The 16,519-nt window shown below is 33.3% G+C and overlaps 2 protein-coding genes across 4 annotated transcripts; one reads left to right on the top strand and one right to left on the bottom strand.

The window, feature by feature from the left end:
• LOC109715528 (pentatricopeptide repeat-containing protein At4g21300) lies at nucleotides 2,786-6,384 on the top strand. 3 transcript variants are annotated; one of them, XM_020240580.1, is made up of 4 exons: nucleotides 2,786-5,351; nucleotides 5,528-5,605; nucleotides 5,908-6,020; nucleotides 6,342-6,384. In XM_020240580.1, the coding sequence occupies exons 1-2, from the start codon at nucleotides 2,796-2,798 to the stop codon at nucleotides 5,540-5,542; spliced, it is 2,571 nt and encodes an 856-aa protein (XP_020096169.1). In that variant the 5' UTR covers nucleotides 2,786-2,795; the 3' UTR covers nucleotides 5,543-5,605; nucleotides 5,908-6,020; nucleotides 6,342-6,384. The 3 variants fall into 3 exon arrangements, with proteins under 3 accessions (XP_020096169.1, XP_020096170.1, XP_020096171.1); XM_020240581.1 differs by having other exon boundaries at nucleotides 5,930-6,020; XM_020240582.1 differs by lacking the exon at nucleotides 5,908-6,020 and having other exon boundaries at nucleotides 6,342-6,382.
• LOC109715530 (protein LIGHT-DEPENDENT SHORT HYPOCOTYLS 6-like) lies at nucleotides 14,605-15,979 on the bottom strand. Its single transcript, XM_020240583.1, has 2 exons — nucleotides 15,620-15,979; nucleotides 14,605-15,240 (listed from the first exon to the last, which is right to left on the bottom strand). The coding sequence occupies exons 1-2, from the start codon at nucleotides 15,818-15,820 to the stop codon at nucleotides 14,731-14,733; spliced, it is 711 nt and encodes a 236-aa protein (XP_020096172.1). The 5' UTR covers nucleotides 15,821-15,979; the 3' UTR covers nucleotides 14,605-14,730.

Genomic DNA, 16,519 nt, shown 5'->3' on the forward strand with positions numbered 1-16,519 from the left:
TCATAATGTATATATATATATATATATATATTGTATTTATACATCTAGTGCGAATAAAATATTCTCCGATAATAGCTTTTTTACATTATTATAGCAGCAATGGAGTGTAAAAAATTAAATATTGTAATTTATATAATTCCAATCTCTAATATTTTGTTTTTTGATTTTATCTCGATTTAGGTTATTTTTGGAGAGCCCGGTTCAAGCAAATTTCTCACGAGAGAAAAGGTGGACTTTAAAGTGAGGGCGTTTTCGTAATTTCGAAGTGCGGAAGCGGGGCCGTTAAATGCTCCCGCTAGTTACTAAAGAAAGAGGTAAATATGTAGAGAGACCCCTCGACTATAAATAATTATTAAAAGGTTCTTATATAGCTTTTAACTTTTGAATTTAAACTGTCTTAGATATTTTAGTAAAAAATTGTGTTAAACTTGATGGCTCCATTTAAGTAACTAAAATCAGTGTTCAGCTTAAAAATGCTAAAACTTAAAAAAGTTTTAAAATAAAAAAGTAAAGTTGAGGAGGAATTACAAAACGGAATATAGCTGAGGGTGGTCTGAGACATTTTCTTCGCCAAATAGAGACCGTGGACCCGGTGCGCCCATGATCGGACGGTGAGCAACGATCGAGATGTCCGGCACCTGTCCCGGATCGTGCCACGTAGCAGAAACAGTGGCGGCGGCGTACGTCGGTAAACTATTACCTGCACCGAGTCTATTTCTTCACTCTATGCACCTGCACCGTATCAAGTATTTGACTATTTTATCTTAAAATTAAAATTTGATTAAATAGATGCAATCTATTTAATTTAATAAATATTAATTTTAAAAATATTGTTTTAAAGTTAATCAATACTAACATTAAAAACATATTATCTAAATATTAAATTGTTTTAATAACTAATAATGGAAAGAAGTTTATTATATTAATTTTAAGAAATTGGAGCCGCGTCAAAATTTTATTAATTTTGATTAGTCAACTTATAAATATCAGAGACTCCGTAAAATATCAACGATACTTAAAATAACAATCCTAACTAATTAAAAATTCAACGATATTTAAAAGCCTACATATCCAAATTCATAAATTTTGAACGTTAACTTTTGAGAAATCAAATATTTATTTTTCCTGTTTTATATATAGTTTTTAAAAATGTTACAGAATATATTTATTGGATTAGATATTTATTTAAGGTATCAATTACATCAAGAGCGCGAGCTATAGCTTCTCCTTAGAGTATATTATTATTTAGTTAAATTTTATTTTTTTCAATTTCTAACATGTAATTTGGGGTTATTTAGTTAGATGTAATTATAAATGCAGTTTAGTTAAAAATAAATGTATGTTATTTGGTTGGATATAATAGAAAATATTATAATTATAAATAATTTATTTTGTTGCATACAGTTGAGAAACATACTTTCAAAATTTTGTTATTTTAATTGTGTGATAGTGAAATTACCATATAAAGAAAATAAAAAATATTTTACATTCAAAAATTAAGCGACGTAGTAATTTTCTCTTCCTAACTGCTGCAATTAAAACTATGCCCAATTTGACCGCCGAGTTTCAATTATTACATTTCAATCTCTTTATATAGTTTTAAATACAGAACATATTTAGATTCAAATATATTATAAAACTAAACATAAGGTTTGAATGTGCATCTAATTTCAATTATAGTGCAGTTGTAATTATCGGATCGTTAATACTAACCATTAATCTCAAAAGTACGCAACTAATTCATTTAAAGCGTACAGATACAGCGCCCATGGGTCTCAATTGTAACTTGGCCCATTCGGCCTCACGCCACTTCGAACATGACTCTGGCTACCCAAGCTCACGCCATTTCGAACGTGACTTGGCCGAACCCGGCCTCCCGCCACAGTACAGGATGCTGGCCTATTTAAGCCAACAGTATGATGTGAAAGTGTACACCGGGTGCGGGGAATAAATACTCGCAGGCATGGGGACACGATCGGGGAGGTTCGTGGTCCTTTCGCTTTAGTCAATAGCCCCCTCACAAAACGCGTTTTCGAATTAAAGGGACTATTAAAATGGGGCCGACACCATACCTACCCATTGGACGGGCCCTGATGGTGCCACGTAAAATCAAATCAAAGCTTTAAAATCCGTGGATTTTTTTGATGGTGTATTTACGGGCACAGTACCGCAGTGGGGGGTAGTGGAGACATAGAGTGGGAATGGATGAGAGTTGTTTATTATTTTATTTTTATAGTACAAAGCCTCAATCTTCCAATCCCTCTCAAAAAAAAAAAAAAAAAAAAAAACAGAATAAACTTTAAATATCGTCTATGTAGTTTCGTGCATTCTCATTTCAGTACTATGTGAAATCATTGTAGTATCTCGTAGTTTTATTTTTATCTTTTCGTCAGTATTTTTATTAACTTTCTGTTAAATCATGTACAGAAAAAATTCCAGATACATCATCTATGATTTATCAAATATTTATTTTAGTACCTTGTGGTTTACAAAATTTTCACTTTAATACCATGTGGTTTTAATTTTACCACCGATTTTTAACATAGGGAATAAAAAAAAGAAAAAACGAAACCATAAGATACTAAAGTGATACTTTTTAAACCACAGAGTACTACGGTGAGTGAGCGCGAAACTACGGCGGTGATATTTGAAGTTTTCCCCTAAAAAAACAAAACAAAAGGATGGGCCCTTAAAGGCCCATTACAGGCCCAACACAACCAGGCCCATAACCAGTTAACCAACTGCGCGAGGAGTTAAAGCGCTAAAATGCGCGGCGCTTCTTCGCCTTTGCTACAATGCGCCGGAGAACCCTTCGCCTTTTCTACAAACACCTCCGCTCCCCCTTCACCAACCACCGAAGAAGCTCCTCCTCTCTCTACCCCGCAAACCCTAACCAATCTCTCCCAATCCCCTCTCACCCCTCCAATGGCGACGACGCTTCACTACCTCGCTTTTTGCGGCTTCTGAGATCGTGCACCGACCCCTCGGATCTCCCCAAGGGGCGCCAAATCCACGCCCAAATCGTTGTGAATGGAATCGACTCCGATTTCTTGTATGCTAGGCTTCTGGGCACGTACGTGCTCTGTAGAAGCTTTTCCGATGCTAAAGATCTCTTTTTTCGCGTCGGAAAGGCGTCTCCTTTGCCGTGGAATTGGATGATTCGAGGGTTTGCTACGATGGGTTGGCTTGAATCCGCTTTGTTGCTCTATTTTAAGATGTGGGTCTTCGGCGTAGCGCCGGATAAGTACACTTATCCGTACGTGATCAAAGCTTGTTCTGGGGTCTCTGCAGTTGGGTTGGGTAGGATGATTCATGGGACGATTTGTTCGATTGGTTTGGAGACCGATCTCTTTGTGGGTAGTTCGTTGATCAAAATGTACGCTGAGAATGGTTCGATTGACGAGGCGAGAGAGGTGTTCGATCAAATGCCGGAGAGAGATTGTGTTCTGTGGAATGTTATGATTGATGGGTATGTGAGGAGTGGGGATGTGGGGAATGCTATTGGGCTTTTTAGTGATATGAGGAAGATGGATTGCGAGCCGAATTTTGTTACATTCGCGTGCTTGTTATCCGTTTGTGCTGCGGAAGCAATGTTGAAGTATGGGATTCAGATTCATGGACTAACTATTAAATTTGGATTGGACTTTGAGATATCAGTGGCTAACACATTGTTGGCCATGTACTCAAAAAGCTGTTGTTTAGCCGATGTGCAAAAACTGTTTGATTTAATGCCTCACAGAGATTTAGTAGGTTGGAATGGAATCATTTCTGGGTATGTCCAAAATGGACTAATGGACGAGGCCGTAGAACTATTTTATCAGATGCAAAGTAGTGGCGTCAAACCCGATTCGATTACCCTTGCTAGTCTTCTTCCCGCTTTCTCCAACTCGAGAAGCCTCAAACAGGGTAAGGAGGTTCATGCCCATATAATAAAGAACGGCGTGCGCATGGATGCTTTCTTGAAAAGTGCTTTAATTGATGTTTATTTCAAATGTAAGGATGTTGAAATGGCGAAGAATGTTTTTGATGCTTCTAGTACAAGGGATGTTGTTATTTGTAGTGCAATGATCTCTGGTTACGTGCTTAACGGGATGAATCATCATGCGCTTCGAATGTTTCATCTGTTATTGAAGGATCGGCTGAAGCCTAATGCCGTGACGCTGGCAAGTGTTTTGCCAGCTTGTTCAAGCCTGACCGCGTTAAAACTGGGGAAGGAGCTACATGGCTACATTCTTAAGAAGGCATATGAAGGAATTTGTTATGTTGGAAGTGCTTTGATGGACGTGTATGCTAAATGTGGTAGGCTCGACCTAAGCCGTTATATTTTTTCAAATATGAGTGTTAAAGATGCTGTTGCATGGAACTCGATGATTACAAGCTTTTCGCAGAATGGGCAGCCTGAAGAAGCCCTAAGTCTTTTCCGACAAATGGGAACGGAAGGGATGAAGTATGACTGTGTCACTGTATCCTCTGCTCTATCAGCATGTGCTAACATACCCGTATTAAATTACGGGAAAGAGATCCATGGTTTTATGATGAAGAGTTCTTTGAGGTCAGATTTGTTTGCTGAGAGTGCCTTAATTGATATGTACGCAAAATGTGGAAATTTGAAGTTGGCACAATGGGTGTCTGACTTAATGCCTGAGAAGAATGAGGTATCATGGAATAGTATCATCGCTGCTTATGGAGCTCATGGTCTTGTAATGGAATCGGTCACTTTGTATAATCAGATGCAGGAGGAAGGATTCAAAGCAGATCATATAACCTTCCTTGCCCTAATATCGGCATGTGCTCATGCTGGGGAAGTCGAGGAGGGCTCTCGACTTTTCCGTTGCATGACTGAGGAATTTCGTATTCCAGCTAGAATGGAGCATTTTGCTTGCATGGTCGATTTATACAGCCGTTCTGGGCAATTAGATAAGGCCTTGCAAGTAATCACGGAAATGCCATTCAAACCTGATGCTGGCATTTGGGGTACTATTCTTGGGGCTTGCCGTGTGCATCGAAATGTCGAGCTTGCAGAGCTGGCGTCAAAGGAGCTTCTCGAGTTGGATTGTCAAAACTCGGGATATTATGTACTCATGTCAAATATTAATGCAGTGGCTGGTCGGTGGGATGGGGTTTCGATGGTGAGAAGCCTGATGAAGGAAAAGAATGTACAGAAGGTGCCTGGTTATAGCTGGATTGACGTGAACAACACGAGTCACATGTTTGTTGCGGCGGACAAAAGCCACCCAGAATCTGAAGATATTTACTTTTTCCTGAAAGGCCTTCTTCTTGGGCTAAGAGATGAAGGCTATGTTCCCGAACCGGATATATTTTACCCATTGCTCGCGGATTCAGATCATCAGGTACTCTTCCAGAGTTTCTACATAGCTTCTTGCATGATAAAAGCTCTTCCTTTTCTGCTGATTTTATGTATTTAGTTGTACAATTTGAATAATCATGGTAAGCTTGAAACAGTTAAACAAATTGACTCGTGCTAACTTGAGATCGCTTATTTATTTATATTTTTTTCTTCTTGAAGGTAACTGTGGTTTGATCCTGATGGCTCCTGACAACAAGAAGGTGATTTTTATCTGAAGATTGCGAGAAATTATTGTAGGTGAGTTAGATCGTTGGCCTATTGTCAGTTATGTCAATGATACATATTAATACTTTGATATTTGAAACCTTATTAATTAACCATCACAAGGCATAATCTGTAAGATGTCTTCTATGAACTATGAACAATGAAATGTACTTTCTAGCATTTTCAGGGAAGTTTTTCTTACTATCAAATGTTTCTTGATAGTTTGGCATAATTTTGAACATCTTAATCTTTTGATCGATCACGTTTGCTGTTCAACAGCTTAAGCTTAAAAACCATTGTTTTGCACTAACATTCCAATACTTCAAATTGTTCAGCACGTCGGCTGTCATGTCGCAGGGAATCCAACACGAAACACTTCAATTTCGTGAACAAGTTTCCATGTAAAGGATGCGATGAAGGACTTGGACTATTAGAAAATTTTTTCGAGGTACATCTGAACATCAAATTCATGCATTCAACAAAATTGTTCTAAAAATATTATGCATAAAATTCTTGGAAAATCTGACTAGATTTTCTCACTCCAACCTGAGAAAAAAGAAGTCTCATGGTAGATCACTCTTTATTCCATCCATCTTTCCATTTTATTTGAAATAATCATTGAGAGGCAATTCAGGGAAAACTTTTCTTACTTAATAACTTGTTTATGTATACTTGCTTACCTGTATCTATCATTATTTCAGGAATCAAATTGAATCTATTGTTGCTTATGTTTCTTTCAACTAAACAATCTGCGCCGATTGCATGCCAGGTGGTGAAATTTTGACTCCACATCGGCATATATATATATATATATATATATATATATATATATCTCAAAAGATCCTACAAATCAAGAAATTTGGTCGGATTTATGCTGAGCCAGAGTACAACAAATGACCAGAAAGCTCAAGAAGGAGCTCATGATCAAATTGTTATGAACATCTTTATGCTTACAAATCAATTCAATTTGACCCTCTCACACATTGAAGCCCTATGATGTTAACCGAATCATTATCGTTCTTCAGTAGCTTTCTATCACTATTTGATTCCTGAGATGGCAAAGGAAATGTCAGAATCTCGGTAACTTATTCGTCGATCGTTAGAAGGTCTTTTGTGTCGCCGAGGTGAACTCCTGGCAAGTTTTCGGGAAATGCTGCTCTTGTGGGTTGTTGATCAGCAGTGTGGCATCTTCGTGGGCTTCATGAATCCGGTGTCGCCCTGCGATGTTTCCGGGCTTTCCTACTATACTTTCACTTTCCTTCTGGTTGTTTTCCCAGTAATGTTGTGCATCTTTTTCTCTCCAATATTCTTTTTTCTTTTCTTTTTTTTTTTGTATGAGTTGGGGCTCATTTGTTGTAATTTATGTGCTAAGATCTCTTTAAAATAAATAAAAAAAAAAGTGTGATCTACTTGTTTTTCTCTTGTTTTTTTTTTTTCATGTAATTTCACTCACATAGTTTGCTGTTTGAATATAAGGCAAACTTCAATTTTCACCCTCTGTTGTTTAGCTTATTTTTATTTTATTATTTTTTTTAAATGTAAAAAATTATATTTAATATGGTTTAGCGTATTTTTATTTTGGTACTATGTGTTTCAAAAAATTACTCTTATAAAAAAAAATTGACTTTGCTAATTTATTCATTAATAAAAAATTTTTGGTAAAAATATAGATAAAATCAAATATAAGGTAGTAAAGTAAAATTGAATTAAACCAGGAGGGGGAAATTAAAGTTTACCCTGAATATATGCTAAGATACACTCGCTGACGTGGTGAACCAATACCTCTGACAATTTCAGGAACTTCGGTGTATTCACAGCAATTGGTTTACCGATGACGTGGCGGACTCGGTTCACGAAACTATCCCCACAGCAAAGATCCAAACGCCGCGAATCGCAACAACACCGCATCCAATGACGTAAGCGGATCCAAAGACCCGGTGGGGCCCACCGATTCGACGTTCCACAGCGACCTCTCGTACGGTCCCACTGTGAATTCCCCATAATACCCTTCGTAGCTCCACACAATCACCATATCGTCCTAACAAGCGCATAGATAAGGGTAGTGACGTAATTAGAGGATTAAAGTAGGGGTATTTACGGTATTTTGGTGGTCCACCGAGCACGTGTGGGATCTGAAAGATCACATCAACGTCAAATCCAACGGCTTAGAGCCCTGCACGAATTTTGTACACAAGTGAGACAATCCCCGTTGATGGGACTTTTGATCAGAGAGACATTATTTATTTATTTTATTATTTCATTTTTTCGATTTATTTGTTTTTTATCGTATTATTTTTCTTATATAATAATAAAAAATAGTATTCAGATACTTTTGAAAACGATGGTTTGAAATTTTTGGAGTATCAAAAAATAATAATAATATTTAAAAATTAATGCAAACTTATTTTTAAAGTAAAAAAAAAAAAGTTAGAATTAATTATTGTGATGCTAAAATTTTACAAAATATATATCATAGTAAATAAATTTTTATATTGCCTTTAAATTTTTATTCCAAATAAAAAAAAAATTATATTCTCCCTTTGCTATCATGTGCGATTAATTTCAAAGTAATTGGTCCCATCTCTATTTCAAATTTTCAATGCGTCAAAACACGACAAAATTGTTTAATTGAAGATGTAACATGTTTATGTGAAAAGTAACCTTGTTTATGGTTTATCATCATCATTAATTAATTTATTACCCGTGCCCTTTTGTTTTATTTGCATGTAGAAAAGTAAATATATTTTGTGCTGGTACATTATGCATTAGAGAGTAATTAAGGTTAGAAAAATACCATCTATGCATTCAAAAAAAATATGTACATTTCATACCTTTTTATTCTAATATTTAGATTTTTTTTTTAGAATTTTAGCCAAAAAAATATATTTTAATGTAGATTTTTTGGAGTATCATAAATATTAATATTATTTAAAAAACTAATGTTAACTTATTTTAAAAGTAAAAAAAGGCTAAAATTAATTATTGTAATGCTAAAATTTACAAAAATATATATCATAGTACATAGTTACTCTATAATAAAGTTACACTATATATTCAAACATTAAAATATGAAGTTTTTTTTTTTTTTTCTATTCTCTTTTGAGGTACACGTAATTTTGTCGTTTAGCTGATCTTTCGCTGAGTGTTCATAAGAAATTTCATTGAATTATATTTGGACTTTTTTTGCAAATAGCTCTCTGATAAATTTTATTTTTAAAATTGGCCCTGTCAAAATTTTATTTGTAAAAATGGCCATGACCCCGCCACGCAAGCGCCACGTCAGCGCCACGCGGGCGGGGCTGGGCCATGTGTTTGTATTGGACACGGTGAACCATTCACCGTGTCTAATACAAAAACCTTGTATTGAACACGGTGAATGGTTCACCGTGTTCAACTTAAACACATGGCCCAGCCTCGCCCGCGTGGCGCTGACGTGGCACTGACGTGGTGGGATCAGAACTATTTTTGCAAATAAATTTTTAATAGGGCCAATTTAAAAAAAAAATTAGTTAGGGGGCTATTTGCAAAAAAAGCCCTTATATTTCAATCTCGATTTTCCAAACCAATTAAGTTACAAAAAAAATAGATTGGTTCGACAGCTAAATAAATTTCTATTTTGCCTTCAAGTTTTTCTTTTTGAAAATAAAAGAAAAAAAATTGAATTCCTCTTCTATATCACGTGTGATTAATTTCGAAGTAATTGGTGTCATATCTATTTCAAAATTTCAATTCATCAAACCACAAACCAAAATGTTTAGTTCTAGATGCATGCATCATGTTTATATAAATATTAACCTACTTTATGGCTTATCATCATTTATTATCCATGTCCTTTTTTGTTATAAAAAATTAAAAAGAATTAAGTATACTCCGTGCTGGTACATGTTCTATTCAAAGCAAGTATTATTATCTGTATATTCAAATAATAAGGTCTAAATCTTACAACTTCTTATTCTAAAAGATATTTTAGCCTAAAAATATATTTTCGACTACATAAAAATTAACTATGAATATTTGGATTAGAAAATATAAGATTTATACAATTTTTTGAATGTACAAAATATAAGATTTATACAATTTTTTAAATGTACATATAACATTAAATGTACATATAACATTACCCACACCACCACCACCCCCCATTATTGGTTCTCTCTCTCTCTCTCTCTCTCTCTCTCTCTCTCTCTCATTCTTTAAACCTACCTCACATTGGAAAGCAACTATTGGATGATCCAACAATCCAACATCCACCAAACCCTTGTTGGTGGTTTGTTGTATTGTGTTAATTTGCCTCTTCTTTGGACCACCACTAAGGCATTAGGCCATGTGGTAAATGCTCATCACTTTGTCAATCTTTTTTATTTTTCTTTTTTAATGATTTTTGTGTGTGTACATATTTGTTTTCGAAAGGATCTTCAATTAATTGGCTTGCTATTTTTCGTAGAGCAAATGGAATTTATTTCGGTCCTCCGAATTTTAAATGCATTTGATAGAAGGAAGGATTCAACATCGTCCCATTCATTTAAATTTACAGTTCATCTATTTCTAAAAAGTTAAAATATTTAATTTTGTTTCAGTTTCTCTAACCGGAGTTTTTCGACAATCAATATTAATTGCTGCTGCAAAATAAATGCGAAAATTTTAAATTGTTGCTTCTTCATTTTAAGACTAAAAAACTTGGTCTAGTTTCTCACTATCTAAAGTGTGGGTACGCAAAAGCTCGAGTTAAACTTTGACAACTCTATTTCAAGTTATTAGATATCAAAATCGATATTTTATTTAAGCTATGCTTGGCTAATTTACTTAAACACACATCTAGTTTCAAAACATTACAAGTGAATAAAAAAAGAAATACAAAATTAAACTTTGGGCTCAAGCTTTATTTACGAAGCCAGAAAATAATTAATGAGCCATATATAGTACTGTGCATATGCACAAATTCTTGCTGTGGAGGCACAAAGAACTAAAAAAATAAAATAAAATAAAATAAAAATAAAATAAAGAACCAGTTTTTTCCATCAATGAGTTAGGTGATATATTAAAGCTATCTAGTACTTGTGAATTAAATGGTATTGGATCTTCTGTTGAGAAAATTAAGCATGAATCATGTGATCATGGTTCAATTCATTTTCAATTTGCATACATAGATATTACTTTTCCATGTAATGATGATAGGGAAAGAATTTTAATTTCTTCTGAAAATAATGTACTACTAGACTAGATCCATCATGAACTTAACAATATTAATCTGTCATTTTTGTCAAATTGCTCTAAAGTCTAAAGTTTACGACATTTTTGTCATTTCTTTATAACGCTTCTAAATTTGAATTGTGTTTTTTTTTTTTCTTTCTTTCTTATCCATAATTTTAAAACAAAGTCAGCTAGAAATAAAAAATAATTAGACTTCGAACTTGAGAACTCGAATATATCAATCATTAAATCCTCTGCCAACTACGTTGGACATAGTTGGATAATTGTTTTAATTATTAATCTTAGTTTGATGAAAATTAATACAAGTCAGAATTAATTTTTATTTATATTTAATATAAATAAAATTATTTTAACAAAAATTAATATTTATAGAATAACTTGAAACGCTTGTTATATACTACATATGAAAAAAAAGGGAACAATTAGACGTATTCATATTATATAGAATTTTAGACTATATATATATATATATATATGAGTTCAACTACTATACTATTAATAGTACCAAGCCCTTAGTACTATTGAGTTTTCTACCGTTAGATCTACCTTTTGATACTAAAAAAATTTAAAATTATATTTAATTATCGATTTAGTTTTGATTGGATAGGTATTAATTTTTTTAGAAATATTCTATACTTTTATAACGCATTATTTAAATATTGAATATTTTGCTAAAAATATTTTAAATTATATTTATAACGATTTAGTTTTGATTTGGGATATTAAAATTTTTTTAGCAATATTTAACGCTTCTATGGCACGCCAAAGTTTAATACTCGACAAAATTAAATCTACTATCTTATATAAGGAAAAATCTAATACTATGAATTAAAATTCAAATTATCAAATTCGCGGGTATTAAATTTTGGCGGGCATTACAAATTTAAAATTTAATTTTGAATACTACTTGATTAGTAGGTATTGCAAAAAAAAAATATTTGAAAAAACGCTTGCATAGGAAATAAATTTAATTTTATGTATTACGTAATTAGCGGAAGTATTACGTGATTGGCGGGTATTACGTTAGATAAGATATAAATTTAGTTTTATTTGAGAAACACGTAGATAGGAGATAACGGGTATGAATGGTATTTTTGTCAACAAAAATGGGGTATACTTTTATTTTGTTTTGGATGAGATCAACTTAAAATCTATATTTGAGAATGATTTATTTAAAATGGATAAAATATATTTTATATTTCAGAATGCAGAGAATATTTAGTGTGTATTATTTAAATATTAAATATTTTGCTAAAAAATTTAAAATTATATTTAATTAACGTTTTAGTTTTGATTGGGCGGGTATTAATTTTTTTTAGAAATATTCTACACTTTTATGATGCAATATTTAAATATTGAATATTTTGCTAAAAATATTTAAAATTATATTTTATTAACGATTTAGTTTTGATTTAGGGGTATTAAAATTTTTTTAACAATATTTAACGTTTTTATGGCACACCAAATTTTAATAATCGTCAAAATTAAAACTACTATCTTATGTAAGAAAAAATTTACTATCATAAATTAAAATTCAAATTATCAAATTCGCGGGTATTAAATTTTGATGGGCATTACAAATTTAAAATTTAATTTTGAATACTATGTGTTGACAGGTATTATGTTTGATAAAAAAAAATATTTGAAAAAAATGTGTGGATAGGAAATAAATTTAATTTTACGTATTACGTGATTAGCGGAGGTTTTACTATCATACAATTAAAATTCAAATTATCAAATTGCGGATTAAATTGTTGCGGGTATTACAAATTTTAAAATTTAATTTTTGAATACTACATGGTTGACAGGTATTATGTGTTATAGAAAAAATATTGAAAAAATGTTAGATAGGAAATAAATTTAAGTTACTATTTACGTGATTTCGGAGTATTCTACTATCTAAATTTAAATCACAATTATCAAATTCACCGAGGTTGTAAATTTTGGCGGGCATTACAAATTGTAAATGTTAATTCTATGAATACTACACATGTTGCAGGTATTATGTTGATACAGAAAAATATTTGAAAAAATGTGAGATATGGGAAATAAATTTAATTTTACGTATTAGCCGTGATTATCAGAGTTTATGTAATTGGCGGATTATTACGTTGATAAGAGATAAATTTAGTTTTTACTATTAAGATGGTGGGCTGAAATAAAAATATTAAGAAACCGCAACGTACATAGGAAGATAAACGAATTGGGGGTATTTTTTTCCAACAAAATGACAAGATAACTTTTATTTTATTCGTTGGATGAATCAATGGCGAACTTAAACTATAATCGTGAGAATAATTATTATTGTATAAGATTATTTAAAATGATAATGGAATTAACTAGACATGACAATATTATAAAATGATAGAGCAGCGTTTGAAAGAGGAAAAAAAAAAATTCCGAAACTCACACTTATAATAATATAATATATAGAGAGAAGAGGAGGAGAAGAGGTGTAAAGATCTCAATTAGAAACGAGGCATTTTACACGATGGTTGTTTGCGTATAGAGCTTCAAAATTGAAGATCGACCCAGTTAAATATATCAAACCATTTTAACTACCTAACGAATGTAAATTTCGCCACTTTCGGAGTGTCTTTTATCCATTAAAACATAATGAATGGTGAAATGAATTTCTTTAAAAAAAGTAATAGTCTGCTAATAAAGATCAGAGTATAGGATCTTGTTTTAAATAAGTAAAAAATTTTCTAAAAATTTCAAACTGATTTGATATCTTTACGCCCGTTAAATGAGAAAACGCCTTATATCGACCAGTGCTAAAAGTTAAAATTTTGAAACCTTTGATCATTATGGCAAATAAGTCAAAAGATTTGAAATTTGATTCTAAACACTTCAAATGAATAAGCATAGTTCAACCAGGTGCCGATCGTGCGATTTGAAGCTCCATCATCGAAAACAACTCGATAGTGTAAAATTCCGTTTACTATCGAGAGTATCGTAGAGCTCAACTCTATATACTATTAGTATATAGTAAAAGGCTACTATTGCATTAATAGCACGAAGCACTTGTGCTACCCAATTTTTGACCATTGGATTACGAGATTGGCGGTTAGGTGATGTGGGCTCCTTTAGGTGTTGAGTGGTGTTGTTGAATAGTTGTCTAAACGGGTGAAAATGTCTAAAAGGATAGATCTAATACGGCGAAAAACTGGTAGCACCAAGCGGCTTCGTGCTATTAATAGCATAGTAGCGCGCGACTCTATAGTATTATATATAGTCCGGCTACTATACTCTTATAAGTACGATCGTCTTCGTATTCATAAGTCATTTTTGATAATAGAGCTTCTGAATTGACGATTCATACCGCTAAACATTATCTAGAGCATTTAGAATTTCTAGAAATTAAATTTTATAATTTTTTGACATCATTTACCTTACGATCAAAAGATCTCAAAATTGACAATTTTTAACGGTCGATATGGCATACTTGCTAGTTAAACGGTGTAAAAAAAATCAGAATCGCTTGAATTTTTGATAGAAAATTCTGTTCAATATCTAGATAAAGATCAATAACTCCGGTCTTAAATTGAAAAATCCGATTATCCATTTTTAGGACGTCGTTCGATTTTGACCATTCATTTTATACTCGCTTGATAGACTTTATTATGATTTTGAAACATTACAAAATTTATTTTCTAGAAGTGTCAAATACTCTAGATTATATTTAACGAAATGGATCGTTGCTTCGAAAGCTCCATCATCGAAAATAATTTATGAGTACGAAGAACTCTATGCTCATAAGAATATAGTAGCCCTACTCCAGTATCCTAAAAAATTAAGTTTGCACCAAAAAAGTGAGCTTGAAAGAGTATAAAAACAGTATCATATTTCATTAAAGAAGTCATGCATAGATATCTTCTAGATCAAGCTACACACAAATTAATAGCTACATAAAACACTCATTAAACCCTAAACACCACCCCATCTCATTCATTACCATTTCGCCACTTCGCATACTCACACGACCACCCTAGCCCTGTTGCCAGCATATTAGCATCTTTTTGGCAAACTTCCATCTCAAAAGGCGTCGCCGTCGTCATTGCTGACGTCGGTATATTCGGGCTATCATTGGTGTCTTCTGTCGTAGTATCTGTCCTCTTATTCTTATTTTTCGATGGCAGCAGCGATATATTCGCGTTATTATCGGTATCTTCGGTATTAATATTTGCATTTTTCTTCTTATTTTTCTTTTTGTAGGCAATGCCGCGGGCTTTGGCCTGCATGTCTCGGACCTCGCGGAGGTAGAGGCGGACGGCGCGGGCGGCGAAGGGGTTGGCGCCCTGCTGCGCGAAGCCCGTGTTATTGTTCTCCTCGTCGAAGGCGGCGCGGAGGCGGCCGATGAGGGCGTCGAGGCTGCCCCATGCCTGGCGAAGCGGGCAGGGGCACGACAACGACATGCAGGAGTGCCCGAAGTACGGGCAGGCAGTGTTGTGCACCTGAATTGGGAACGAGTGAACGTTAGAAGAAATATATATGAATAAAGAAAAACCAACTTTTAAAATTTCAAATCAAATTTTAAACTCCAAAACATGCACATACTTCTAAGTAGATATTATGTACATGATTGCAATCATGAATATAGGTCTAATCCAAGTCCAACAAGGGACTATTTATTTAGTAAATTAATTTTTTGCAGAAAAAATAATTTAAAATATTTGCTATAACGGAACTCTATAATATATTCCACTATATATGGATGGAACATGCCAACATTATCAAATCAGGTGTATTTTCTAATAGGATTATTTAAAATTTTTAAGATAACAATTTAAACTACTAATTGATGTTGATGTTAAATAATAACGGCATGATCACCTTGGTCTTTCCGAACTGATCGAGGTGACGGAGAAACTCGAGGATGTGCGCGCCGCTGCACCGGGAGAGCTCGAGCGGCGGGTAGTGCGTCTTCAGGTACTGCAAGAACGCCAGCCAATCCCGCCGCTTCTGCGACTCGTACCGGCTCAACTGCGGGCGCTGTAGGCGTTCTGCGGCGCCCGCGGTTGAGCCTGCAGGCATTGTAGCTAAAGATTTGTGTGCTCAAGGAGTGTAGGGAGAAAAAAAAAAAATTTTCTTTTTTTTTTTTTTTTCCTGTTAAGAGCATTGATTTGGAGAGCTGTAGGGGGGACTTTGGTTAGTATATATAGAGCAAAAAAAAGAGTAGAGAGGTGATGGTGATGGACAAAAAGAAAATCATAGGAAAAGTCTCGAGTCTCTTCACTGAAAGATGGTTTGATCCGCTTCTTATCACTACTTTAAAATTCGTACATTTTGTATAATGATTGATTAGACTATCTATCTATCTATCTGTCGGAACACTCCCTATATAATTTTTGTTAGAAAAATTTACTTAATACCCTTCTAAAATACATGTTTTTACTAATATTGCTATAAAAATTGAAATATCATAAATATATAAATATTTTTTTCAAAACTATTTTTATATGTAACATTTCATCCAAGCTGAAGTAAACCGTGACAATTCCTACTGTACCCCTTGTTCTACTTTTCATTAATGCCCTGTGAAATTTTAACTCATAAATGCACTATAATTATACTTATTAGTTAATTATATATACTTTTGAAAAAATGTTAAACAAAATGTTATAGAAATTCTTTTAATTAGATGCTAGTAAACAATCTTATAAAAATTGTTAATAAATCTTTTAAAGTCAGTTATAAAAAATAATTTCAGAATAGCTATAGAATGTTATAAAA

Source organism: Ananas comosus, linkage group 9 (genome assembly GCF_001540865.1).
Source record: "Ananas comosus cultivar F153 linkage group 9, ASM154086v1, whole genome shotgun sequence".
NCBI classification, from domain to species: domain Eukaryota; kingdom Viridiplantae; phylum Streptophyta; class Magnoliopsida; order Poales; family Bromeliaceae; genus Ananas; species Ananas comosus.